This window comes from Melozone crissalis, unplaced genomic scaffold (assembly GCF_028551555.1).
Source record: "Melozone crissalis strain CALT ecotype California unplaced genomic scaffold, PUWL_Pcris_2 ptg000086l_1, whole genome shotgun sequence".
Taxonomy (NCBI): domain Eukaryota; kingdom Metazoa; phylum Chordata; class Aves; order Passeriformes; family Passerellidae; genus Melozone; species Melozone crissalis.
The window spans coordinates 2,766,469-2,794,321 of record NW_026535863.1 but is presented as its reverse complement, the minus strand read 5'-3'; the positions used below and the strand labels follow the sequence as shown (position 1 = coordinate 2,794,321).

The 27,853-nt window shown below is 45.0% G+C and overlaps 1 protein-coding gene across 1 annotated transcript; it reads right to left on the bottom strand.

The window, feature by feature from the left end:
* NGF (nerve growth factor) lies at positions 1–27,853 on the bottom strand. The gene is made up of 3 exons (XM_054290786.1): positions 27,784–27,853; positions 4,455–4,582; positions 1–751 (listed from the first exon to the last, which is right to left on the bottom strand). The coding sequence occupies exon 3, from the start codon at positions 738–740 to the stop codon at positions 24–26; it is 717 nt and encodes a 238-aa protein (XP_054146761.1). The 5' UTR covers positions 741–751; positions 4,455–4,582; positions 27,784–27,853; the 3' UTR covers positions 1–23.

Genomic DNA, 27,853 nt, shown 5'->3' with positions numbered 1-27,853 from the left:
TAGGGGGGTCGGAGGGCGCGGGCTCAGGGCCTGGCCGCCTTCCTGCTGAGCACGCAGACGCAGGCGGTGTCGATGCGGATGAACCTCCAGGCCGCCTGCTTGCCCTCCATGGTCAGGGCCTTGACGAAGGTGTGGGTGGTGGTGCAGTACGAGTTCCAGTGCTTGGCGTCGATGCCGCGGCACCCGCCCGACACCGGCTTGGGGTCCCTGCACTTGGTCTCGAAAAAATACTGCTTAAAGACGTTGTTGTTGATGTTGACCTCGCCCAGCACCGTCACCTCCTTGCCCTTGATGTCGGTGGCCGTGGTTTTGTCCCCGACCCACATGCTGACGCTGTCGCACACCGAGAACTCCCCGCGGTGCAGCACGGGGTGCGTGCTCCTCCTGCTCCTGGCAGTCCTGTTGAGAGCCCCCACGCTGCTGAGAAATCCCAAATTCCGGCCCTGCCCGGCCAGCGGCGGGGGCTCCGTGCTGAACAGCACCCGGGGAGAGCGGAAACGCCGCTTCCGAAAGATTTTGGGGTCCACGGTGATGTTTAGGGCTTCTCTGCTGCCGAGGCTCCGCGCGGTGTGGCCGTGGGACGTCTGCGGAGCCTCCTGGGCAATGCGGTGTCGGTCGCTCCGGGTGCTGAGCAGGGAATGTTCTGCAGGAAACTCCAGTGGGGCATTGTCCTCTGACTTGGGAGCTGCCTGTGTGCCGATCAAAAAAGCTACAGTCAGAGTGTAGAACAGCATGGGCATTACGTTCTGACCTAGAACGAGACAGAAAGGCACTGTTACTGCAGTCAGAAGAGCATGGGTGTTACATTCTAACCTAGAATAAAAGAGAAGGGCACTGTTACTGCAGAGTCTAGAACAGCATGGGTGTAGGATTCTGACCTAGAACAGGAGATAAGGGCACTGTTATTGCAGGGTGTAGAACAGCATGGGCATTATATTATGACCTAGAACGAGAGATAAAGGCACTGTTACTGCAGTCAGAGCATAGAACAGCATGGGCATTATATTATAACCTAGAACAAGAGAGAAGGGCACTGTTACTGCAGAGTGTAGAACATCATGGGTGTTACATTCTGACCTAGAACAAGAGAGAAGGGCACTGTTATTGCAGTCAGAGTGTAGAACAGCACAGGAATTACATTCTGACCTAGAACAGGAGAGAAAGGCACTGTTACGGTAGAGTGTAGAACATCATGGGCATTACATTCTGACCTAGAATGAGACAGAAAGACACTGTTATTGCAGTCAGAGTGTAGAACATCATGGACATTACATTCTAACCTATAATGAGAGAGAAGGGCACTGTTACTGTGAGGCAGGAGGGCACAAACTGCTGCTGTTCTGGCCATAAATTTATGAGATACCCGGGATCATACGGATTTCATCAGGTATTCATGTGAGTGCCAGATGTTGTTCTTCCGGAAGAGCTCATTCAGACAGCATCAGTGTTCTTAATAAAGCGAGAACATTAGAAAATAACAGCTAGATTATTATTAATTCCTCTGGTATTTGTCGTTAGAGCGCTGTTTATGAAGCACTTGTTTGGTGTTATTAATGTGGAGACCATATGGTGACAGCATGTTCCCAGGAGTCAGATCTCTACTGAGTTTTGCAGCAACCTTTTTGGCCAGGGCCAATCTCTTGGCTGCACAGGAGTGAAAGCAGAAGCAGTCCCTTGGCTAGAACAGCTGTCCATTCCCTAAATTTGTCTGCAGAGGTGTCCTTGGGGCTATGGTGAGGGCCACCAAGCCCATACCTGGTGCCATTATCACACCTCAGCAGCCACACTCACCTGCCACATGGCCAGGCAGCCTCCAGCAGCTGCCAGCTCTCCAGCTGCCCTTTCAGGACGCACCACATCACTGAGTTAGGGCAGATAAAGCCCAGGCTCCTCCCTCAAAGAGCTCAGGTATCTGTGTCACAAGGGCAGATGGGATTTTTCCACATTCAAGGGCAAATATGGGAGCACTGTGGACACCAAACTACATCTGCTTAGACACAGCACAGCTACAGCCATTGTGGCCAAAGTACTGGGAATTCTGGACAGGGAATCACCTGTTTATTTTCAGAATGCCACAAGCAAGAGCTCCCCAAAAGTCCCTGCATAGCAGATACAGTGCCAGTGCTGGTCCTCCTTCCATCCAGAGGACAGGCACATCTGTTTGGGTGTGGAAAAATGTCTAAACCTCTGCTAAGACCCATTTCATGCAGGAAGAGCAGCAGCAGCGATACCTCGTTGGGCAACTACCATGTGCTGACTAATTCAGCCACATGTTGGGAATGAGAGACATTCAAAAATGCTCTGGAATTGCAGTGAAGGGCAGACATTGTATTTCCTCTGTAAAGACTTAATAAGCAGAGACAGGGTATAAACAGAAAAACCCAAGTGAGGCTCCTCCCCGTCTCTTTGCCTTGTTTTCCTGACATGTCTCAGCTGGCCCCGAGCTGTGCTGGGGCTGGCCAGCAGGCAGGGAGCCCCAAAGCCACTGGACAAACAGGGTTTTGTACCAGAGGAATCAGGCTCTGCAGTTCCACTGTGATTTCCCAGAATTTCTCTGTGTTTTTGCTGGGTGTGGGTCAATTATGGTTGCAGTTCCCCCCCTCTGTGGAGCTTTGTCAGATTAGAATCCCAAGCAGCACTAAAGGACACGAGCAGGGTGCTCTGCCAGAGCATAATCCTGTGGAAAATGCAGAACAACCCTAAGATGTCCCACAGGATCTGGTGTGTCTTATCTCAGACAGGAGCTGAAATGACATAAACAGCAAGGTTTGTGCAGGGCTGAGCAAACATTCAGGGGACCAGCAGGAGACACCAAGTGAAGCAGTGACTGAGGAGGGAGGAGAAGCTGAGCCCTGGAGGGGAGGAAGGAAGAGAAAGGCCAAAAGCCATGTGAGCACTTGTCTGTACAACTGCTGGGCTGGAGGCATTGGGGACAAAATGATGACGAGGAGAGTCAAATGTTTGTCACAGAGCAAATCCTCACTGTTCCAAAGGCCCTTTAATTTGTTTAAAGCAAGGCTGAGGGTTGCTGCTTTCCCACGTGCTGCTCGTGCTGGAGCACTCGTCATCCTCTGTATAAGGAAACAGAGCTGGGTGTAGCTCAGAGCTTGGCTGTGCACCCTCCAGAGAGTAACCCCTTGTTCCACAAGCAAACTGAAGTCAGATGGCTCATTACATCTCTCAAGAGTCAGCTTTCCCGACAGAAATGTTAATGGAAAAGGTTTGCAGAATAAAATCCAGGCACAATTTCGCCGTGCCAATAGCAGCCTCAGTGTATTGTGTTTATGCATAAAGCCCTTTTTTATTATTTCCTTCTATAGGAAAGAGATGCTGCAATGTCAGCAAAGAGCTGGTTCTGGTTTTGTGCTATACAAGATTTGCTGCTCTAGAATGCAGCTACATTTACCTCCCTTCCCTGGGTTTTTGTGTTGCCTGGGCTGAAATTTTTGATTTAAGGCCATTAGCACAAAAGCGGAAAGACCTTGCCTGCCTTTTTTCTTTAATTGCCTTGTATTTCCTCTCCTTGTGCTAAATCATTCTGTGCAGTGTGGCCCAAACAGACAGAATGTATTTAAGATACATGGTAACTTTTCTGAAAATTCAAAATGGAATTTCTTTATCAATTAATGAGTTAGTGGAGAATAGAAAGTGACACATTAAAAAAGTGAACTCTACTTGATGACAACCCAGGCAAGAGAAGTTAACATTAAAGAATAGGTGTGCCTTGGGCTGTGAGGGTTGTGAACCCTTTTGCTGGCACACAGAGGTATTTTACAGGCTATTTTGGGGGGTTTGGGGTGTCCCTGCCCATGGCAGGGGGTTGGAGCAGGACGAGCTTTAAGGTCCCTTCCAAATCAAACCATTTTGGGATTCTATGATTCTCTCTCCAAACTTTGTCCCATGATTAATTATTAGAGCCTCTGATGGTACTTTCTGGAGATGCTCACAAGGAATACCTCGTGCAGCCACCTGGACTTGCAGGAGATGTGCAGCTGCCAGTTCCAGTGCTGGAGGTCTGTGGGTGTGAGATGGGAACCCTGGGCACAAAGGTGTGGAGGGATAGAATGTAAGAAAATAAAAATAGCGCGGAAGGTAATCTCACGCCTGAGGAGCTGCAGCTGTACTAATCACCAAAGATTAGGAACAGGCTGCCCTTAACAGGCCACAGCTGTGTCCAGTAAGAAGATGAGTGCTACAAAAGAGTGGGTTAGCTGGTTGAGGAGAGAGTTGGACTTTGTTGGTTGTGCTGTGAAGGAGGAGTCAGTGCTGCGAGGAACTGTCCATGAGAAATCACTGAGAAGATTGAGAGCTTTGCAATAAGATGACCACACAAAGGTTATCACAGGCATTGTGATGCCAAAATTACACCACTGTGCTGACCTCATTTCTGTGCTGGGCCAGTTACCCTGGCCCATGGGTGGCTCCAGGCTGCTGGGGCAGTGAGTGTGGCTTACCTGTGAGTGCACTGCACGAAGAACTGCTCCCCCAGCAAGGTCCTTATTTCATCCAGAGCTGAGCCGGGCTGGGCTGCTCCTTGCCATGGGGCCCTGCTGCTCCTGCCAGCTGTGTGTGCTGTGGGTCACTAGGGCAGAAGGGTTTGTGTCAGTAATCAGCCACAAATCAGAGTTCTCAGTGCCATCCCCCCATGGCAGCAGGGGCACAGGGACAAACCCCCATGGCTTTCTGAGCTGTGCCTTTTCCCTGTCACAGCATCAAGGGGAACTTGTTCTGCTTGTCCAAAGCAGCTCCAGACTTTGCAGAGCAGCACATTTGTGAGACAGGGCTGCCTTTACTCAGCACCTTTACTACATTATGCTTATTGATCCACTGCTTCCCACTCCTCTCAGACACCTTGCAGGGGCAGCAATAGCTGATGGCACTGCACAGCAGCCAGGCACCAAGCAGGGCTCACAGCCCCAACATCTACTCTGGGAAGCAAATCTGGTTACAGTTAAATTCAGGAGGAGAATCACAGATTGCCAGACAATTATCTGATTATGGCTGATATTTGAGAAGAATTGAAGATACAAAACTCACAGGCACATAAAAGCAAATATTTAGGTGTTTGCTGTGTTGCTGCTGTAAGGGCAGCAATGACTCCAGTGTTAATCACTACATTGGCAATGATCATACAGACCCCAGCTAAAGGAAAACCATTCTTTTCTTCACCAATTAAATCCAGCACACTGACACCTTCTCAGCAAAACACATTTTCTGGTTGTAAAATCATGCCACTGAAAGGGATAGAAATAGTATTTTATTAATCTTATTATTCAATAGCTTATCTGCTTCATTTCATAAGGGAAGTAGAGGTTGTATAAGGTAAATAGGGGTTGGATAAGGCACTCCTACACTGCAAAAATCCTGCTGCATCAGACTGAAGTGCATTTGCTAGGAAGAACAAGCTGCTAATGCAAAAATATGAATTGGACTCACTTTCCACCTGCACAGTCTGTCAGTGGGAGCACTGGCTGTCAGCAAAGGCAGCCACTGGGTTTGGCTCTTACAGCACCCAGGTACAAGTTCCTTGATGTTTAAACCTGCAGCCGAAACCTTCCCAGGCTGTTTCCATCAGAGCAGGGCACAGCAGTCACCCTGGTACGTGCACAGTGGTTTGGGCACCCTGCCTTGCTTGGGGCTGTGGCTCAGGCTGCCCCTGGTGTTGCAGGCTTTGGGAGCTGAGCTGCTTCCACTCCTATCAGTGTGTCAGAAAGGTCACACAGAGTTCCAGAATCCAGAGGTTCATGCTACAGATGGAGTGTGCTGCGTTTTTGCAGGAATGCACTAGTGAAGTAATAACCCTTTCAGTGAACTCTGGAGAGTTGAGTACCAGTAATGATAGAGCTATAATGTGCTGGCCACTGCCAAAAATAATCCAACAACTTTTCCAACTGTTCTGCCACCCTAAGAAAACACTGTTTCAGTTCCAACTGGCTGGTTTTTAACCACAAAAGCATTTATTTTCAGCAGGACTTTTTTTTAAAAGTTCTTTTACTGTCTTTTTCCCGGATTCCTGGCTGTGGTGGAATCCAGTAAATGATGCAGTGTTATTCAGCATCCATAGACTATTCCTCTGTTCTACCACTCCCAGACATTCATAAAATATCCTAGTGAAGTGAGTCTTTCTTCAGGATGTACCTGTACACAGGATGACAGACCTGTGGGTAAGAAAAACTCACTTCAGTCTTATTTATTTAGTCTCAGCACATGCCGAGTAGAATTAAAGAGTCCCAGACTGGTTTTGACACGGGGTGCCCAGAGCAGCTGTGGCTGCCCCTGGATCCCTGGAAATGTTCCAGGCCAGGTTGGATGGGGCTTGGAGCACCCTGGGACAGGGGAAGGTGTCCCTGCCATGGCAGGGATGAAACTGGGTGAGCTATAAGGTTCCTTCCACCCGAAAACATTCCGGGATTCCATAATTCTGGAGAGTGGAGAAATGGATCACATCACAAAGCAAATGGTTCTGTGTCTTGAAAAGCTCTTTCCTTGCAGGATCTCTACGTGCAAAAAGTGCCAAACAAAATATGTTTAGGGAATTCCCCTTTTGTTAAAGTTACCCACAGAATCTGAGGAAAAATGGACAAACAGGGAATGTTGCCTGGAGAGTTATTAGGACTGAAAATTTAATATATTTACTAAATTAATTGCTTCCAATGAGAACCGCAGTCAGTGCAGCCTTCTCACTGCACTTGACCAGATGCCATTAAAGCAGCTCCTACACTGAGAAAAGATAAATTAATGCTTATTTGTCTCAGTCAAGCACAGCAAGTAAATTATTTTCTAAATAAAAATAAACACAGTCAATAAACATAAGCATAGAATGTTGTAATCTAAGGCATTATTCAATTTGGAATGTTGTTTTCTGTCGTTCTTGAAGTTGTTGGCATATTTTAGGGATGTGTAAAAAATAAACAGAGCTGCTTGGCTGTCAGTGCAGCAAGTGGGATCGTGGAGGTCACCAAAATAAGCAACAAGTAGTGAATTAATTTTCTCTCATGGCTTCTGGTAGTGAGAGAGAAATGAGGGAGGCAGCTGCTGCTGCTGAGTTGCTGGTAAAGAGAAGCTGCCTCTGGCACATCTCTCATGGAAACATTTCCACCAGTATATAAGTTGTATGAATTAAAATTTAGCTGTAGCAACTCAAGGAAAAGATTTCTGAGCCCTGGGCGGCCTTGAAGGGAATCCTGAAGCCATTATGACTAAGAGCAGTGTCAGAGGCACAGCTTTGCCTTGATCTTAGCTGATGAGCAAGAAAATGGGAATCTCTAATGGACCCAACATTTCATTCCTCCATTATATCTGCAGTGACTCAGACTGTAAATAAGAGGTTTATGACTGCTGGAGAGCCAGCTGGAAGCTACCTGCGTCTCATACACTTCCTTTTTTTTTTTTTCTTTTCTTTTTTCCAAATGCCTCCAGCACTGAAATGTTCCTTTGAGGATTTCTAGGGAGAGCAGTAGACTGAGAAAAATTCTGCCCTGCAGCAGGGAGCATCATCATGTCACCGTGATCCTCCTCGTCATCAGGATGTGCACCCAGCATCTGCCTCCAGAGCTCTGACTCAGCCCAGGCCCAGGCAAAGGTAATAACAGGGCTGGCTCACAGCCCACCGAGCCTCTGGGAATTTGGGGTGCTCAAGGGGGAATTGCTCCATGAGTCTCAACCCATCCCTGGAGGTGCTCAAGGCCAGGCTGGACAGGCTTGGAGCAGCCCAGGATAAGTGGAATATTCCCAATATTCCTGCCCATGGCAGGGGGTGCAGTCAGATCATCCTTGAGGTCCCTTCCAACCCAAACCATGCTGTGATTCTGTAGGGTGGGGATGCACCAAATCCAACACTTCTTAATGTTTATTCTATATTTATTGGGGTATAAGTAATGGAAGTGGCTTATTTGCAAGGGCCTAATTTCATCCCTTCTTTCATCCTGAACCAGTCCATCAATATTTCACCTGCTGGTGTCTCTGTAGAGAAATCCAAAGAGATGAAAAGTGTCTTTCCCATCACCTTCATTGACACCCCATTCCCTCAGAGCATCTGGTGCTGAGTGAGGCCATCTGCTGGGAGAGATCCAGCTGGAGCCACAGCTGGAGGTTCCTGACAGGAGGTGACAGCTCTGGTGACACGGGACAGGCACTGCTCACCTTTCGAAACCTTATTTTAAAACTCCTAAGTGGTAAAACAAAATCCAAACTTCTAAGAATATAATTATTTGTTTTGCTTCTCAAATTTGTTTTACAGCGTTTGGCATCATGATACTGTGGCCTGTAGAACTTGCTCATGGGAATTCAGAGGCATCAACAGTCATGTAAAATGTGATTCCTTTGGGAAAAACCCCATGATCTTAGGTCAGGGTGGCCATACCAGCAAGGACTTGTGACAGGATGCAGCCCTTGCTGTGACAGATTGGCTGTTGGTGAGTGTTAAACATGCACTGAGCCACCCTGACAGAGCACAAAGCTTTATCCTGCTGCAGATAACAAAACCAAACTGGCAGTTGTTAAATAAAGGATAAAGAAATTGTCTCTGTCAAGATAAAAATCTCTTTAAGTAAAGTGAAGGGAAACACATCACTTACAAAACTAGTGACAAACTGAAAATAAATGACAGAAAACAGCTCTTGGAGGAGCATGTGAATCTGATTTTCCTGAAGTCAATAACCTCAATGGCATAAAGCTGGTAAATTAAATGAGCTAGAAATAAAAATCCTGGCTAGGAGTAAGTTAAAGGAGCGTACCAGGGTTGTATATCATCCCTATGTTATTATCCAGAAAGCAAATCCTAAAATCAATGATTGGCATGTGATGATTGCTTTGGAACTTTCCATATCGCCCTGGAGTTGGATATATATTTTTTTATAGGACTCCAGGGTTTCATATATCCTAATTCATAGGCACCAAGGAGTGACTAAAGATCTCAGGCACTAACTGACAGGAAAACTACTGCAGGATAAATGGGATAAATCCATCCATATAAAGTTGGATGCCTCCATCCTAGCCAGCTGCAGCCAGGATGGGATTGCTGCTCCCTACAATCCCTGTCCAAACACAGCAGGACTCATTCCCTCCTGCTGCTTAAAACAGTGAGTCCAAAGCTCTTCCTGGGGCTGGAGCATGGCTTACCCTTCTCCCCTCTACACCCTTCCCAAATGGATTTAAATTCGGGAATAGTTGGCTTGCTATATTTGGCCCCGAGGTTTCCAATACAAAATTACCAGGAATGAAAGAACTGGAATTTCAGACTTCACAACACGACCAAAATCAAACTGGAATTCAGCTGGGAACAGAAAGTATGAGGGCAGTCAGACTGTGATGTTACATCCCCTCTTACAGCCAAGAGTAGTTAAGGCAGAAAAATACAATATCTTTAGGGCCAGTAAACCTTTCCAACTAGTGATCTTATTCCAGCTATTCAGAAGGGAATATAAATCCTGATTCTTTTCCAAACCCTGATTAATAAGAACCAGCTGAATCCCAGCAGCAGTGCTAGCATTTCATTTTTATTCAGGCCCATAATTTTCATTTATATTCTCCTTTTTCACTTTTCTACAACTGCATTAACAAACTTGAACACGGGGATTTTAGCAACTGCATGTGTTGTAGTGTAAGACATCAATGCAGTGCCTCCAAAAATGAGGTAGAAAACAAAAAGGAGCTGGGATATCATGATCACATTCCCAAAGGTAGACTCCATCATCTTCAGAGTTTCTCTGGATCATGAATTTGGAAAGGAACATTATGTAAGGACAAGGAGCTGCCATAAATTATGGCCGTGACTTTCCAGACTTTCCCGTTCTATTAATTATTTACATCCAAAAGGAATTTTATCTTCTACAAATCTTCCAGTGTGTTTATAACTATTTTCAATGACTCAATGATATTTTAATAGGGCAGGAATTCTGAGAAGCTCCAAAGGGAAGCTGAAGGGTGTCTGTGCTTGGCAAGTCAGAGTACAGAAGGATGCAGCAAAGGATAGAGTTGAGAGAACTTGAAAATCTCTGTTCTGCTGAACTGAGGGCCTGGCTGCACCTGATAAAAACTTCTGTAGCTGCAGCAATTCAAGCTGATGGGCTGGAATTTTTTTTCCATTTAAAAAAACCCTTAAGGATATAGACAAAAATCTACAAAATTAAATCTTGTGACATGGAGGTGCTCTTGTGTTCGCTCAGAGTGCTGAGATAGGGAAGAAACATCAACACTGGAATGGAATATTGCTTTGCTTGTGTAGGATTTTTCCATCCAGAAATGTCGAGTGGTTTTACAAACACTTAATAAAATGATCCTCCCCACTCACTTATGGTCAGTAGAATTTACTTGTGTAGCATGTGAAGAACCCAAAGAATAACACAGGATTCCTGCCAAGCAGTAGCAATGTTCCTCTTCTCCACTGCCCACCTTCCTTTTGTTGGTTTTTTTTTTTTTTTAACTTCTAGGATATTCTTTCCCATTTTTAAATCTATTTTACTTTCATGAGACCTACAGAATTCAATTGCCTTCTTTAGGGATTGAATTCCTTCACTTATGATTTACTTTACATTACAATAGGAAAATCATGACAAAAACCCCTAAAATGACACCTTTAGAAATACAAATTCCTTATTTTTATTGCAGCTGGAAATGGATATTGACCCCAGAGCAGTCACAGCCATTCTGTGCCCTTATTATAACTCACAAGGCACAGGCATAATACTTTGAACCATAAAAAAATGTTAATATTTTTCCTTAAACTAACATACCCCAAGGTGAATTGGGTGTACAAAAAACCTCAATTATTCAGCTGTTGCTCATTAGCTGTTTGATTTTTGTATTCTTTGACATATCCTGCACATTTGAGAAGTATATTTCCATATTTTCTGGACAGCTGAACATAAACTTTGTGCCCTGCTGTACATGAGGTGACCTCCAAGATTTGGGTAGATATTTGTCTGTCTGCTCATTTCAAAGCCTGAGTTTTTTTCTGCAGATTGTAAAGATGTGGCAATGCCCAAACCCTTGTACTCCACCTGCCTTTCCCATTTGAAATTGAGTTCAAAACAATTTTTTTAAAAATTCCTAAGCACTCCACTACAGAGGTGTGAAATACAGTGGGTTTTAAACTGAGCAGATATAAATAAATAGTGATGCAGTAATCCATTATAACATTAAAAATATATTAAGTAACAGTCTTAGTGTTAAATGTAAACTAAGCAAATGCTTTAGTTGGGTGCAAGAAAAACTTTCAGCTTTGAAGTTTTTTTGCTCCTTGCTGGTGGCTTAAAAATTTAGTTACCAAAGAGGTGGAAAAAAGGGTTTTTCTTTCCCTGCACAGCAGGAACCTCTTAGATGTGGTGTAGTTTTGAAATGAGAGGGTAAAAACCTCCTAAGAAACAGGGTAGAGATTTCCACAAAAAATCTGGAAACGCCACCAAATAAAACAAAGTCAACCACAGAAACACTGAGTTATCAGATTGCAGTGTCATCTTGTAATGTTCTCTGCAAGCACAAGTAGTTCTTGCAGGAGAAATAGGAGTCTCCTCTCATCTAGGGTCGTTTACCAAGAAAAACACGAGGTTTTTACAATTGCTTAGACATTTCAGATATTCCTCCTAATGCCATGGCTCATCTGAGCACCATCAGAAGACGGAAACAGCAAAGGAGGTTTCACCTTGCAGCTCCTGCCCTCCAGACAACAGTGCTGCTTCATTTTCCATCAAGGGACAGAGCTGCTTTGTAAACTGTGCTGCTGCTGGAATTTTTACCCCTGGGCTTTCATATTTTATATGTCTGTACTCAGCACTTGCTGAGGATTAAAGCCTGCTTTCTGTGCAAGTGTGTTGACACCATGCAAAATGCTCCATACCTACATTTTCCCCCTGTGTGTTTATCTGAGCTCAGCCTGGGAGATCATCTTGATTACTTGGCAGCAGAGTAATCCACTGCAAAGCACAAGTGTTCAGGATGTTTGGGAAACTGATCCTATTTCTTCCCATGCTTTTATTTGCCCTATTGTCCTTATTTGTTCATTGTATTTTAGTGTCTGCATGCCTCAAGTGGTAGAAAAACAAGATTGGCTTTGCCAGTGTTTGTGATGCATGTGAACACCAGCTCCTTCTCTCTTTACCAAACCCCTTTTCTGCACCTTTCCTCATGGAGTGGATGGATTAAAAAGCAGCAGGAGAGTGAGACAGCCATCCCTAAAAATCTCATCCCTGGCTCTCTCACTCCTGCCCCGGGTCATGCCTATGTGTTGACATCCTCTGTTTTGTTTCCTCTCCAGCTCCAAGTGCTGCTCCACGTGCTCTGACTCTTTATCTGCAGGGCTCCTGCCTTCTCCTGTCACACATTGAGCCCAGCTGCCTCAGAGCTGCTGCCCCTCACAGTCCTGTCTGCAGCACACCTGGGAGCTCTTCAGCCCCTTGGCTTTCATCTGCTGTGGAAGGTATTTACTCCTTGCTGTGGGATTGTTTGAACTCATTGCTGCATTAACTCGCAATGCCAGACAGCTCTAAAGAGGGGTGGTAACAAAATGTGATGGATTCTGTGCATTAGCAACAAAATATGTATTCAGAGAAAACTAATCCCAGTAGTGTTTCCTTGCACTGAGCTAGCACAGAGATTGATTTAGGTGTTACTTCATTCCTATGCTCTGAGAATCCCAGCTCTCCTTCAGCTGCCACCCCAGCACCAAACCTGAGGCCAGAGGAGCACAGCCCAAACTTCAGCACTCTCAGCATCCTGAGTGTGTCAGACAGCTGCTGCACAACAAATCTGCTCATGCTCCCAGGGAGCAGACACAGTTTGAACTGGGGCCATATTTCATATTTCAGCTGGACCTTGTGGGCTGCTGGGCACAGACCCAGCCAGCAGTGGGGAGTAGGAGTTTAGGAGTTTTCCATCTTTGTATTATGTCAGAGTCTGAGGGGAGGCAGCTGCTGTGGATGTTTTAAGATAGGAGGTTTTAATTCCCTGCTCAGCCATTTAAGGTGAAATGAAATTTAAGGTGACATTTCAATGTGGGAAGGGGTTTGTTTGTGTGGATCTTGAACCTCTTAGAGCCTGTCAGCTCTGGAATATCCTCACCTCACACAAAGCTTGAAGGGTGTAACACACAGAGAAGTGAATGGGAGCCTGCAGCTGTGTCTGGAATAAATGTCTTTGAACATTTATTCAGCTCTCCTGGCCACACATACCCTCTGTGCAAAAGGACAGCTCAACAGAAGAGTGTCTGTAAAGGAAAGATCAGATCCTGTCCTGTGCTGTGGGAATCCTTCAAGCACAGAACAGAGAGCAAAGAAGTTTAAATGAAGTTCAGCAACCTTTGCTTAAGAACAGGAAACAGGGAGTTGGACTGACCTGGCAGTCTCAGCAGCTCTTATAAATCTGTGTTTGGCAACACTTGTGTGAGGAGGATTTGAAGGGTCTTTACATTTTCTGGCATCATCTGGTGGTTGAAAGCATTTTTGCTTCAGTACAAATGATAATGGGAAAGATGCCTCTTTTTCCTTTAAATCATGCCCTTGAGTGTTTCTGTCACATTTTCTAGAACTCTCTTTGGCCCTGCTCTGAACAGCTCTGAATCCCTGAATTGCAACACAGTGCTATCACTGATAGCATGGACATCTTTGAACTACTCATCCTTCATCTTTCTGTGGGGCTCACAGACTTCCCTGTTATGTGGACTTGAAAATTAGGGAATTTGTATAAAAGTAAGCCTGGATTAGAAGATTATGTCTACCATTATATGTCTACCAACATTTTATTTTCCTTGCTACCTTTTATTATATTAGATATGAACCTTTTTTCCCCCATTTCCACAGTGAGAACAATCAGTGGATTTAATGTGGGAGCTCTTGGACTTGGAGGACTAAACTGCTGTAATGGGTTTCCTCAACCTACATTCACTAAAACAATCTTGCAGGAGCTGATTAAACAAAACTGTCTCCAAGTGCTGTGTCACAACCTTAGGGAAAACAGGGGGAAGGAGTGAGGGCAGGAGAGGCTTCTGAAAGCTGTCAGTGGTACTTTGACATAGCAAGGAGAAGCTAAGAACAAAAAATTTTGTTAATAAAATGTCACTGCTGCACCTGGTAAGTGGAATACAGCTTGAAGTTCACAACATTATTAAGGCTGGGAAAAGCCTTTAAGATCATTAACACAGCACTGTCATGTCCACCACTAAACCACATCTCCAAGCACCACATCTACGTGGTTTTTGAACATTTCCAGGTATTCCACTCTGGTCACCAGTGCAATGCCTTCAGTGAAGAAATTTTCACCAATATCCAATCTTCCCCTGGCCCAGCCTGAGGCTGCTCCCTCTCCTCCTGTCCCTGTTCCTGGGAGCAGAACCCAAACTCCAGGCTGTCCCCTCCTGTCAGGAGCTGTGCAGAGCCACAAGGTGCCCCCTGAGCCTCCTTTTCTCCAGGCTGAGCCCCTTCCCAGCTCCCTCAGCCCCTCCTGGTGCTGCAGCTCCTTCCCCAGCTCTGTTCCCTTCCCTGGACTCCATTCAGATCATGCTTCTTCAGTTTAACAAGGAAAAAATGCTGCAGAAAAGTTCACATGTGTGTGCTCCTGACAGGACAAGATGTTGGGAGCCTTTGGTTGGCAGGGACACCTTCCACCATCCCAGGGTTCTCCCAGCCCTGTCCTACCTGCTTTGGGCACTGCCAGGGATCCAGGGGCAGCCACAGCTGCTCTGGGCACCTGTGCCAGGGCCTCAGCACCATCACAGGGAACAATTCCTAATTCCCAGTATCCCATCCATCCCTGTCCCCTGGCAATGGGCAGCATTCCCCTTGTCCTGGCACTCCAGGCTGTCCAAGTCTCTCCCAGAGCCCCTTTAGGCTCTGAAGGGGCTCTCAGGTCTCCCTGGAAGTTTCTCTTTTCCAGGCTGAGCATTCCCAGCTCTCCCAGCCATTCCTTGGAGGAGATGATGTTGATCCCAGTACAAAATGGAGCCTGGTATTCAAACCAGTGTGGATAAAAAGTCATGGCCTGCACGGAGGAGAGCTATCTTTGTGCAAGCTTTGATGTTAAAAAATAGCAACTTGAACTCACAGATGTACTGATTACCCTGCTAAAAGAAGACGTGGAATCTCTTCTCAGAATTACAGCATTTTAATTAGAAGAATGTGAGCAAAGCCTTAATCTTGTTAGTAGGGATAGATACGGATGAGGCAGAAACAAAATCCACAGCAACACAGTCCAAACACAAAAAGCTGTCTTGGAGGTTGATAACAGCACCAGAACTGCTCCCTGCCTCTGCCTTTCCTGCAAGACTAAGCTTGACACTGACTAAGTTGGAAGAAATTGCTCTTCTGCCTTGTAGCACTGAGCTACTTCACACACAGCTGTGTGAAAAAAAATAGCTGAAATCTGGGAAAGGTGCTTCAGGTTTACCAACCAAACCCACAGATACTTGATTATTCTCTTTAAAGTTCCTTTGAGCCCTTCTAAATTCCTGTGACATTCAAGGATCAATAAGAATCTCATCTGTAGCTGATTCTGACAGATGTTAATCTTTGCCTTGGCTTTGCAGCCTGCCTGAAATAGTACTTGTTCCTTCATGTCAGGCCTCTGGCAATGCTTACAGAGCCAGGATTACAGTCTCCAGTCAATCCCATTTGTACTGTCATTAACTTTCTAAACTGTTCCCCATAGCTGGCAACCTTTCCATGCTTGGAGATCTACTTAGTGGGAAGCTGGGAGAGTGATGGGTTTTGCCTGTCTGGAATCATTGTGCCTTTAATTGAGATTTGTTTAATTTTGTCATTAAGTCCATTTACATTGTAGGCATTTCATGACTATGATTACACACTGTGACTGTACCCTGGCTGTGTTTTGTGCCATTTACCTATTAAAGAAAGAGAAAAATGCTCTGTGTTTACTTGAGATTTTTACAAGTAGCCTTTGTTTTTTTCTTCCATTAACTTATTTAATAAATTAATCTGATTTTTGGATTGGAAAAAATTGCTCATCTGCAGATTCTGTGCTGTGTTTCTAAGAAAGTTATTAGATTTACTTGGCAAAATATAGGTGAGGATTCAGTACCTGCTTGTCTGGAAGAAATTGTCAGAACCCATAAACTTGGTGGATTCCAAATTAGGGAAAAATCTCAATCAGAAAGCAACAGGAATGGGAACATTTCTCCTGCAAACGAGGAGTTTATGGTGAACAGGAATCCCTGGGTGCAGCTTTGCTGTGTGTGTCCCTCAGTCCCAGAGGTGTGGGAGGGCTTGGAGCAGCCTGGTGCAGTGAAAAGTGCCCTGCCCATGGCAGGGGTGCAATGAGATGAGCTTGAAGGTCCCTTCCAGCTCAGACCACGGTGGGATCTGTAATTCCATTATTCTCTGACAGGTCAGGTGCTGGTTTTTGGTTTTTTTCCTCCAGGACTCCAACAGTCAGGGGTGCAGATGATTCTCCTTGTCCCAGAATGTGAGTCAGGGGTGAGCAAAGCTGTGGGAGTTACAACACGAGCTCGATAGTGATCACTGCAGCAGCTGGGGAAGCCAAAGTCTTGCTTCTTAATAGGAGAAAAGAAAGCTGATTAATCAGCTGAGTCATCCTGCTCTGCCTCACTGCTGGTATGAGTGGCATTCCCTATGGATCAGCCTATTCTGAGGGAAAAGCCAAACCATAATCAAGGCTAATTGACTGAGCTCAATCAAATGTTTCAAAATACCACCCATGAGTTTGACATCAAATAAAAAGCAGGGATATTCCCAGTCAGACAGTTAATTGCTTCCTGAAAACCTGTTCTGTGCAATAATGTGAAGATTTTCACCAGTGCTCCCTTTTATTTCCATTCCCTAGGCTTACAGTGCAATGTACAGATTAACAGACTGGAACAAAACATTTGCCCTCTCACCTTTCTTCCTTCTGAATGATGCTGCAGTGCTGCCTTGTCTCTGAGAAAATTTGCAGCCTTCAGGAGTTAAAACAACTTTTTAGATGGTTTTACAACGATAAATAATACCAACTTTGTGCAGCTATTAGTACTAGCACTAAAAATTGCAGTATTTTTGAGCAAAGCAAGTAGGCTCTTCAGTCATTATGTTTAGAGAATTAATCCCAGAAGGATATTTCTATGGGTTTTGTTTCTTACATCCAGCAGAAATTGTTTCAAAGAGGAGCTGAAATGTCAGACTTGTTACAAGAGTTTGTCTGGTGGAAAATAACGGTGGAGTTTAAACATTTGTCTGGTTCCTGATGTGGCCCAGGTTGTGTGCAGTGATGAAAAATCAGCAGCACATCTGTAAATGAATCATTTTCCCTGCACGCACATGGTTGCACAATTTTATCAGCTGCTTGCCTTGGTGAATATTTGATATTTGTCATGTGTAGCTATCCCATCCCATTGTAATATCAGAAATTCCAAGCACAATTAACAGCTGAATTTGATGTCACAGTTAACGAGCCACAGTCCTCCTGTGACCCAGGGCAGCAGCACACAGGGTGAAACAGCCTTGAGTCAGCAGTGATGGCAGGGCTGCGGTCACAGCACCAACATCTGGCTGCAAACCCTGCAGCTGGATGGGACATCTCCTCACCTGGCTGGGTGTGCAGAGCAGGTGGCAGCACCTCAGGTGAGACCCAGCATTTGAAAGAATCATTATGGAATCCTGGAATGTTTGGTTTGAAGGGACTTAAAAGCTCATCCAGCTCCAACCCTGACACCTCCCACTGTCCCAGGTTTGTCCAAGCTCCATGCAGCCTGGCCTTGGGCACTGCCAGGGATCCATGGGCAGCCGCAGCTGCTCTGGGAAACCATTCCACCCCCTCCCCACCCTCACAGGGAACAATTCCTTGCCAATATCCCACCTAAACCTTTGAACCTTTCTGTCCAAGCCAGTGTTTGGGTTTCACAAACAATCTGGGAATGCTCAATCCAGAACTTCTGAAGGGCTCCTTTGTAGGAGCAATGGGGGGTAGGATGGTTGGGGATGGATGGAGATGAGAGATCTCTGCAGCCAGGGCTGGGAACTTGTGGGTTATTGCAAAGGGCCTGGGTGCAGGGCCCTGCTGGGAGCTGCCAGCCACAGCTGGAGCAGGACTGAGAGAAGAGAGGGGCAGAGAGGATGAGAGAGAGAGCGAGGTTCCCATTACAATACCATAAATCTTCTGTGTTGAATATTCTGATTCTCACTAACCAATCTAGTACAAGATACAAATCCTACAGCATTTCCATACAGCCTATAAGAATCATTACATTACCACACTGTGTTACATTTTAAACCCTAAAAACTCCTCTTTGGGCCCTTCTGCCAAGCTGTAGGGTCTGCTCTGACCCTTGGGCCTGTCTGCAAGCAGAGGGTGTTGTTCCATCAAAAGGGGATCACCTTCAGCTGGCCACACCATTGTTTTCCAGTTGTTCAGTAACTGAGGGATCTCAAAGCTTGCTTTCATTTCAATCTCGCTTATAGTTTCCATATTCTCAAAATCTTTTGGCAGGCAATCATATTTATAAGGCGTTCATGTCTCATCTTCCCCAACACTCCTTCAGTTTCTGGGATGCTCTGGGAAGGTCCTGCTGGGACCCCCCAGCCCTGGGGTGTGGGTTTGGCCTTTGTTGTGGGGCATTGGTCACAACAGGGGCTGCAGAATGATTTCATGGGTGTGGTGGTGTTCAAGCAAAGGTTGGGCTTGATGATCTTGGAGGTCTTTTCCAACCTTAATGATTCTGTAATAAATTCCATGATCTTTTCCCCCACGTAATCATAATTCTGGTTTGGATTTCACTTAAAAATCCGTCACTCTTGTGCAGCAGGACATGAACACAGGTGCCGCAGGCTTCACACCTTCTGTAGCTCCAGAAAACTCCCAAATCTCAATTTCCATGGAGGTTGTGCCAATATCAATTAGTACAAATAACCTGATAGATTTGAAATTAGCAGTCATTATGACACTTCACCCCGTATGTAACCAAGTATTTTCCTTGTCTGGGTATTTGCTGTGCACCTTGTATGTATTACAGTGTTATTTGTTAATGCTTTTGTGTGGTGAATCAGTTGTCAGGAGGAATCATTGTGGTTACAAAAAAGCAGTTTTATTGTGAACTGGAAGGAAGAAAATATGGATAAGGATGGAGTAGGAGGAGACAGAAGATGACATTTGTAGCCAGATGTGATTTGTAGTATGAAAATATTAAATGCTGTTGAAAAGTGGGACTCCACAGATTATTGACATAATTGTGGCAATAGGAATAAATTTTTATTTGGTATTTGTCTATTTTTGCTACAATTTTCCTCAGATGATGAATACATGAAAATTTTACATTGTCTAACACACAAAAAAAAGGCTTTTTATTCAATTTTTTAAAATAACATATGTCTAGCAGATTTCTAACTGAACCATCTTTTTAAAGAAGCCTATTGTGACTGAATTTTGCATCTTTCAACTTTTCTCTGGGGGTCCTTTGCATTAGTATTAGGTTCAAAGCAATAATCAAGGTCTAAGCCTCACAAGATCATTTTTTCCCTGCTTAAAATGAAAACCAGAGGGGAATTTTGCTGATTAGGTGTGTATTTTATTTCTGTGCACAATGCCAGAGTTTAAATACATGTCACTTGGAAATGAGCTTTTGCAAATTCAAAGGGAGAGAGATGAACTTTAAATCTAAACTTTAAACCTCACATCAGTTTTCCTGTGGCACAGGAGATGTGTTATTTTCACAGAAAGCATTTCCTTTGGCTTTCAAGTGATGGCACAAGCAAGTGCTGAAGACTGAATTCAAATTACTCGAATTCTTTTTAAAATTTGAAATCCTGAACAAAGGGGAGAAATTCTGCAGGTCATTAAATTGTTTTCTAATTTCTTTGCTTTCAAAGAGGAGGGAAGGAATGAGAAGGAAAGGGCCACACACTTTTCTGTCTCAGAACACACAGAAAAAAGAAATGGTCTCTAGAACAGCCCTGCCCTGCACCAGGAACGTGCACCCAGGCAGAGCTCATGGATCAAACTCCCTCTGATGCTTTGGATTCTGGAGGCTTTGCCAAAACCAGAAAACTCACACTTTTGGCATACATAAAGTGTCCTGGAATGTGAGGCTGAGCAGTGACCCCTTGCACTCTCCTCTTTACAGCCTGTGCCTGAGAAAATGATGAGAGGAAGGTTTGGCAGGAGGGACTGGGCAGGGAGTGTTTGGATCCAGGCAGAACGGAAACGTGGATGTTGAATGTTCAGAGCACTGATAGCACCAATCATGGAATTCCAGGATGGTTTGGGCTGGAAGGGACCTCAAAGCTCGTCCCATTGCACCCCTGCCACAGACAGGGATGCCTTCCCCTGGACCAGGTTGATCCCCAATAATGAGGGAAGGGATGGAAAAGATTTTTGACATGGAAAATAAACCCACACCTCACTTCAGTGGCTTGTTCTGTGTTGATTTGTTTCTTTTGACACACTTCATGTAATTTCTTCTCCCAGGTAAGAAATGCAAATACTGTGATCAGTTACTGATTTCCTTCAGTTTTGCTGAGAGAAATGGAGAAAATTGCTTATACTGAGCAGAAACAAGAGTAATCAACTTATTCCTTTTCAGAGAGAGCCCTTCAATGTCCTCTCAGTACAAGACAATGACCAGGTGAAGGGCTTGATGTCTCTGGCAGGGGCAAACAGGAGATTCTCAGAGCAAGGTGAGCAAAATCTCAATAATTCACATAAACAGATTATATGGCTGTGGGAATGCACTCACCTCAAACCCCTGGCTGGCCTGGTGCTGGGACATAGAATGTCCCAAAAGGATCATGGAATAATGGGCAGGAAATGATGCACTGGGAAAATGCAGGCTGTGTCATCCACCACAGGGCAAAGCTCTTTGTGAACAAGCACAGGTCTTTTCTCATACCTGACTCATCCAGCACAGAAAGTCGTCAAAGAAAAAAGAAGAAAAGCTATGTTTCAAAATAGAAAAACATATATTCTGTGAGCCAGAGCTCTTACATGTATCGCAATCAAAATATTACGTAGCAATGAGGTGCCTGGCAAAGCTATGTTTCAAAATAGAAAAACATATATTCTGTGAGCCAGAGCTCTTAAATGTATCCTAATCAAAGTATTACGTAGCAATGAGGTGCCTGGCAAATCCCCATCACAAAAATTCCTGAAGAACTCTTTTTTTTTTTTAAAAAAAAAGAGCCTGGATCACATATGGTTGTGTCAGGAACAAAATAAAACAGTCAAAGTGAAGCAGTGAACCAGACCAACAAAAAATCACCTTTCTACTTATACAACAGAGGAAATACAAAGTGATTAAGAACGGGAAAAATCAAAATAGTAGTTTTTCACCTTGCAAAGCCATAGTTGGCAAATAGAAAATTATCAAACACATAATCTGCTTCCCGGCTGTATTTACACTAATTTACTCATTGGAGGTCAGAACTGTCAGAATCTGTGTAATTTTTATAAATTTCTGGGGCACTTAAGAAGTTAATGAAGGCAATTTTCACTGCATCTTCTTTAAGGCAGCAACATTTCTCACAAATATGACAGATCAAAAGAAATGACCAGCCCTGAGTTCCAAACCAGATTCATTTTATCCATTAGTCATTCATTTAATTCATTCCTTTGATTTTATTCTTGGAAGAGCTTCATGTTTGCATAACATAAATGGTCATTATGGTTTAGTGGGCATCGTGGTGTTTGTCAAAGGTTGGACCTGCTGACCCTGGAGGTCTTTCCCAACCTTAATGACTCCATTATTCTGTGATTTTGTCAATAATACGTCAACCAAGGCCCAAAAAAAAAAAAAAAATCAAAGAACTGGTTTTACTTTCTGGTTGCTTTCTGTCTGTCTTTTGTGCTTGAACCCCATTTAGGATTTTGATTCCTAGCAAGTCAACGGGAGCAGAATCTGAACTTTTATTGGCACATTGTTATGGACCCCATGGGGACAGGAAATTGGATTTTGGAGCCAGGAAGATAAATGAGAGAAAGACTTTTTGGAACTGGTTTATGGTCTGTGTTGATGCTCACTTTTAGAAAATTGAATTAAAGAAGCCTTGAACTACCTCAAGTGGTCTGATCACTGCAGGTTTGATTTCTGTCACACTGAGAGGGATTGTGTCAGGGTTTGGATGGAAGTCCAGGCCAGGGAGCTCCTCACCTTGGTGCACTGTCACCATCTCTCTTGGTGCACTGTCACCATCTCTCTTGGTGCATTGTCACCACCACCCTTGGTGCATTGTCACCTTCTCCCTTGGTCCATTGTCACCACCACCCTTGGTGCATTGTCACCTTCTCCCTTGGTGCATTGTCACCTTCTCCCTTGGTGCATTGTCACCATCTCTCTTGGTGCATTGTCACCATCTCTCTTGGTGCATTGTCACCTTCTCCCTTGGTGCATTGTCACCATCTCCCTTGGTGCATTGTGACCTTCTCCCTTGGTGCATTGTCACCATCTCCCTTGGTGCACTGTCACCTTCTCCCTTGGTGCATTGTCACCATCTCCCTTGGTGCATTGTCACCTTCTCCCTTGGTGCATTGTCACCATCTCCCTTGGTGCATTGTGACCTTCTCCCTTGGTGCATTGTCACCACCACCCTTGGTGCATTGTCACCATCTCCCTTGGTTCATTGTGACCTTCTCCCTTGGTGCATTGTCACCATCTCTCTTGGTGCATTGTCACCTTCTCCCTTGGTGCACTGTCACCACCACCCTTGGTGCACTGTCACCTTCTCCCTTGGTGCATTGTCACCATTTTCCTTGGTGCATTGTCACCAACTCTCAGTTTCCTCCAGGAAATGCCACTGTGAAATGTGGAAATTGTGTCCATGAGACTGGACAAGGAGGAATGGCTTTACACTGAGAGAGGGCAGGCTTAGATGGATACTGGGGACAAACTCCTCCCTATGAGGGTGCCAGGGCCTGGCACAGGTGCGCAGAGCAGCTGTGGCTGCCCCTGGATCCCTGGCAGTGTCCAAGGCCAGGCTGGATGGGGCTTGGAACAACCTCGGACAGTGAAGTGTCCCTGCCATGGCAGAGGGTGGGATGGGATGAATTCCCTTCTCACCCAAACCATCCTGTGATTTTATGTGATAAAACCCGTCCCAGCAACAGACAGTGTGTGACTGCTACATCCTGATTTGGGTCACCTGGTGGTGTCAAGCACTGTGCCATAAAATCTCAAAGCATTGTTGGAAATGCAGGAGCCTGGGGGAATAAAGGAGAAAGTTGATAAAAGCTGCCTCCAGGATAAGGAAAAGTCAGAGGTGTTTCATTCAGTCAGCACTGGCCTGGGGCAGCTCAAAGGATGGCAGAAAAGCCATCAAATGTTATTTCAAGCTACCTGCTGCAGCTTGAATTTAGACATTATGGCAGAGCCTCCTTGGTGTGTGTTCAGGGCCTGATTTCTCCTTGCACTGGGCAACTTCCAGCTGTGTGCAGGCTCCAAGGACTGAGCAGCACTTTGCAGATTTTCTCCTGCTCTCCAGCCCTGGTGTGATCTCAGTGTCTCTCCCAGGAGCTGTTCTGACTCTGGGCTGCCGGAGCCAGCTCTGGATGTCCTTGGTGACTCCCCAGCTCTCTGCCAATGCACTCGGGTTCTTGGCACCCAGGATTCACTGCTGGCATTGCCATTCTCTGCTGCATTTCTCAGGGTGATGCAGTTCTCAGAGTGAAAGGTTATTGTCAGTGTAATTAATGAGGCATTGCCCTGCTGCTTTTTACTTGAGATTTATTTGTGCATAATATTTTTAGTGGAAGCTGTTAGAATTTTTACTGAGTTCAGCAAAAATTTTCAATTAAGATGCCAGCTCCATATGAAGGCCACATTGAGATGAGATAAAATGGTATTTCCCCATTTCAGTGAATTTCACAAGATGCCTCAGGATTCACAGGCCCTTCTCCACTGTCTCAGAGAGAGAAAATCACTGTAAATCTCATCACTGATGTCTTTCTATAGAGGTAACATCCATGAACACTGGCCTTCACCTAATCCTTGAGCAAACAGCAAAATGAGGGATGTATTTCACCTTTTGCCATTCTTTCACCAATGAACTGGCAACCCACAGCAAATATTACACAGTCACCTTTTTGGGCTGGGGTAGGTGGAGTATTTGAAGCACCAAGGAGAAGGAACTAGAGCAGGAGGTTGGGAATTCTGCTTCCTGCAGCCCCTGGGGAGTGGGGGACACATGGCGAGCAAATCCTCGGGCTGCTCTCCCACCCAGAGGTGGTTCTGGAAGCACAAACTGATGGAGCCACAGGCAGCAGCTTTGCTCTCAGTGTGCCTGAGTGCTCCCTGAGCCCTGTGAGCTGACATATCCATGGGGAGGAATTCCAGAGCTCCCTTATGCCCAGAGGGAGGAGCACCTTGTTTTGTTTGCCTCGACTTTGCCACCTGCCAGTTTTATTTCCTGCTCCTCGATTTTTGACAACAGCCATTTCCTCTCTACATCTTAAGGACAACTGTGACTATAAATATCTCCCTCACACCCCTGCTCAGCCATCTCTTCTCCAGACTTAGAAATCATAATCTCTGTAGTTTCTCTAAATACAGAAAATGTTCCAGACTTTCATCATCCTGCACCTTTTCTTGTTTTATCCTTGTAACCAGTGACCAGAACTACCAGCAGTACCCAGGATTTGGGGTTGGGATGGGTTTATATTGAGGGTCTGAGATCTTCTTTCCCCCAAATTCCTTCAGTGTTGGTGGCCCTGGGCAGACAAGAGCGCACATAACTCACAGTGGTTGATACCGTGATCTCTTGGCAACAGCAGAAATGATCTTGCTTTGCTTGACCACATAATTTTTGTGAATAAATTCACATCCCCACACACACACACACACACACAAATATTTAATGAATTCTGTGGGGCTGCACAAAGGGCATTGTGGGGAGAGAAAAAGCCACAACACATCCCACAGGACATCTGTCCCCGGCCTTTGGCTGGAGAAATGTTCCCAAATGCTTTGGCCTCTGTGACCCTGCTCAGGTCAGACCCAGCACAGGGAGAATTTCCTTCTGGCCAGGGCAGGAATGCAGTTGTAGGAGCGTTGGTGGATGGCCTTTTGCTCCCACAGGAGCATGGAATCATTCATGGAAAAGACCTCTAAGAAGATTGAATCCACACAGCACCACTGAGCCCACGTCCCAAGTGCCACACCTGGGCATTTCTGAACACTTTGGGTGTTTGGTGACTCCAGCACTGCCCTCAGTCCTAAATCTGACAACCCTTTCAGGAGAGAATTTTCCATAATATCCAACCTGACCCTCCTCTGGCACAACTTGGGGCCAATTTTTCCTGTCCTGTCCCTGTTCCCTGTAGCAGATCCCGACCCCCTGAGCTGTCCCCTCCTGTCAGGAGTTGTGCAGAGCCACAAGGTCCCCCCTGAGCCTCCTTTGCTCCAGGCTGAGCCCCTTCCCAGCTCCCTCAGCCCCTCCTGGTGCTCCAGCCCTTTCTCCATCCCCACTGCTTTGGGACAAGTTTCTTTCTTTCTTTCTTTCCACGATATGAGTTCGGTGTTGCCCCTTTCTCAGGGGATAGAATGAGATTTAATAAATATTTGGGTGTAACAAATCCTTTGCCTGAGCAGCTGCCGGCAGAGGTCAGCGTTGCTGTAGCTGGGCTGGAAGGGGTTGAGTTTCCCTGGCTTTTATTGGCCCCACATTTGGGATTGACAAACATTTCCAACCCCACCAATCCAGCGCTCACTGTTGCTGTTACAGCTCTGAATCTTTTGGAATGAAACCATGGGTTTTAGTAACCCTTTATCTTTTTTCTTTTTCTTTATCAGCAGTTTGTTTGTAAAATGTAGATGAAAAAAAAAAATCAAACATTTCTCTTAACTTCTTAAAATTACCAGTATTTTTTCCAAGCGCCTTTAATTTAAGTCAATAATGCTAATTAGTATGTATTCAATATTCTGTTAGTCTTAAAAGCATTTTTTAAGGAAACAGACAGCCAATTAATAGAATCTGTACTTAAAGAAACACTTATATAGCCAAAGTCATGGAGCAGTAGGGAAATAATTTATGGGCTTTATTCTATTGGTTGAAACATTCCAGTTTTTAATGTGTTCTATTCGACCCTTGTTCTAGACATCCCATTAAATAAAGATGTCTTTATTTGAAAATACTAATCTGAATGTGTATTTTAGGTCTTTTTGAAGAAGATGCTTGAAAATGCTAATCTGAATACGTATTTTAGGTCTTTTTCTAAACTAGTTTTTCAATTAATATCTTGTGGTTATTTCATAGGCTGCTCAGTTACCCCATGAAGTAATTATTAGCATGTGGGTTAAAATTATGCTTGTGCTCATTGTAGCTCTCCACTGAAATTAAATGAAGACATCTAAAAATATAATTTCAGATTTTGGTGGGGGAAAGGGGCACTGCTGAGCTACAAGGATGAGGAAATAGAGCCACAGTTACTTTCTTTACCACCTTGTTGGGAGGGCCAGATCCCTCCAGGGTGAGTGGCTGGGATTGATCAAGCTGTGAAATCACTGGATCTGCACACATGTGTCAGGGGGCTCCTCTCCAGACCTCGCTGAGATTTGTTTTAAAATGATTCATATCTATGATTATTAATACATTCTAAGGCCTTTAGAGTTCTTCTTATCATACTTGAGAGCTCTCCAATATATTTGATTCATCGGTCAAATCCTTTCTGTCCTTCCCTGTAATCTCTTGGGGAAGTGCAGAAAATGTTGTAACCCTCTGAATTTCAGGCAAAACTACCTGAAATGGCAGTTGGCAGGGGGATTTTAAAAGCCTGTTTTCCACAATATCTGAACCAGCTCAGAAGTGCCACAAGCAGGAATGTACAGACAAGTAAGCTCCCTCTCTGTCTTGTTGCAGATAATTGTCACATTTTAGTTTGACTTAGCAAAAAAAGTACCCCAAAAACTTTATAGTGATACTCTAATGCATGAAAACATCCATAAATTATCTGTCTAACAGCCACAGTGCAACTTCCAAGTTGTGACAACTTGGAAAACCAGCCTGACAAGCACGCTCACTTTTGGTGTTTTTCTAAAACTTCCTGAGCTTTATAAGGAGAATTTAAATTGAAGAAAGAACCAAAGCACAAACACTTTTTGTTCTCAGCACACAAATTCCTTCTGTCTCCCTGCCTGGGGTCCCTGTTTTTATCTGTGAGCAGTGTCTCAGCTAAAACAGTGTTATCACCAGCTATAAATCAATAAACATTGTCAGCTCCATCCTGTCACTACACACAGGCAGCAGGGAGGTCGTGAGCTTTTCCAAGTGGACATCCCAGAGGATACACGGTCTCTGCTGAAGCACTGCTCTGTCTGCAGCTAAAAGGATCCTGCCTTGGGTCAGTCACGCTTGGATTTAGCAGAATTCCTATTTATTTATATTAGTAAAGAAAGAAAGGAGTTTTTCTCTAGACTAGAATTATCACAGGGCGGGGGGAAAAAAGGAAATAAGAAAGCCTCAATATTCAGAACAAAGCCAGCAAAGAATTTTCATATAGGCGCAACTGCTGCAGAATGCAAATAAAACTAAGTTCCCATATACCTGGATAGAAAGAGTAAGACCACTTGCATTTCCCTGGGATTAAGCTGCTCTGCCTAAAGACGCTTTTCAAGCCCTAAGCTTATGCACAGCTGCCCCACCAACACCTTCCAGATGTGCGTGCGGCCGAACCTGCCTTGAGCAGATGCGATTTTCGTTTCCACCGAACCACGAGCAAGCAGCGAGCGCTCCGAGCGCTGCACAGACATCCCATCCCAGCTTATCCCAGTTTATCCCAGTTTATCCCAGCGCATCCCAGCGCATCCCAGCGCTCCGGAGCCGGCTCTGGCCGCGCTCCGGTGCCGCTCCCGCCCCGCTCGCTCACCTGGGAGCCGCAGCGCTGCCCGAGGCTCCCCGAGGCTGTCCAGGCTGTCCAGGCTGCTGTGACACCGCTG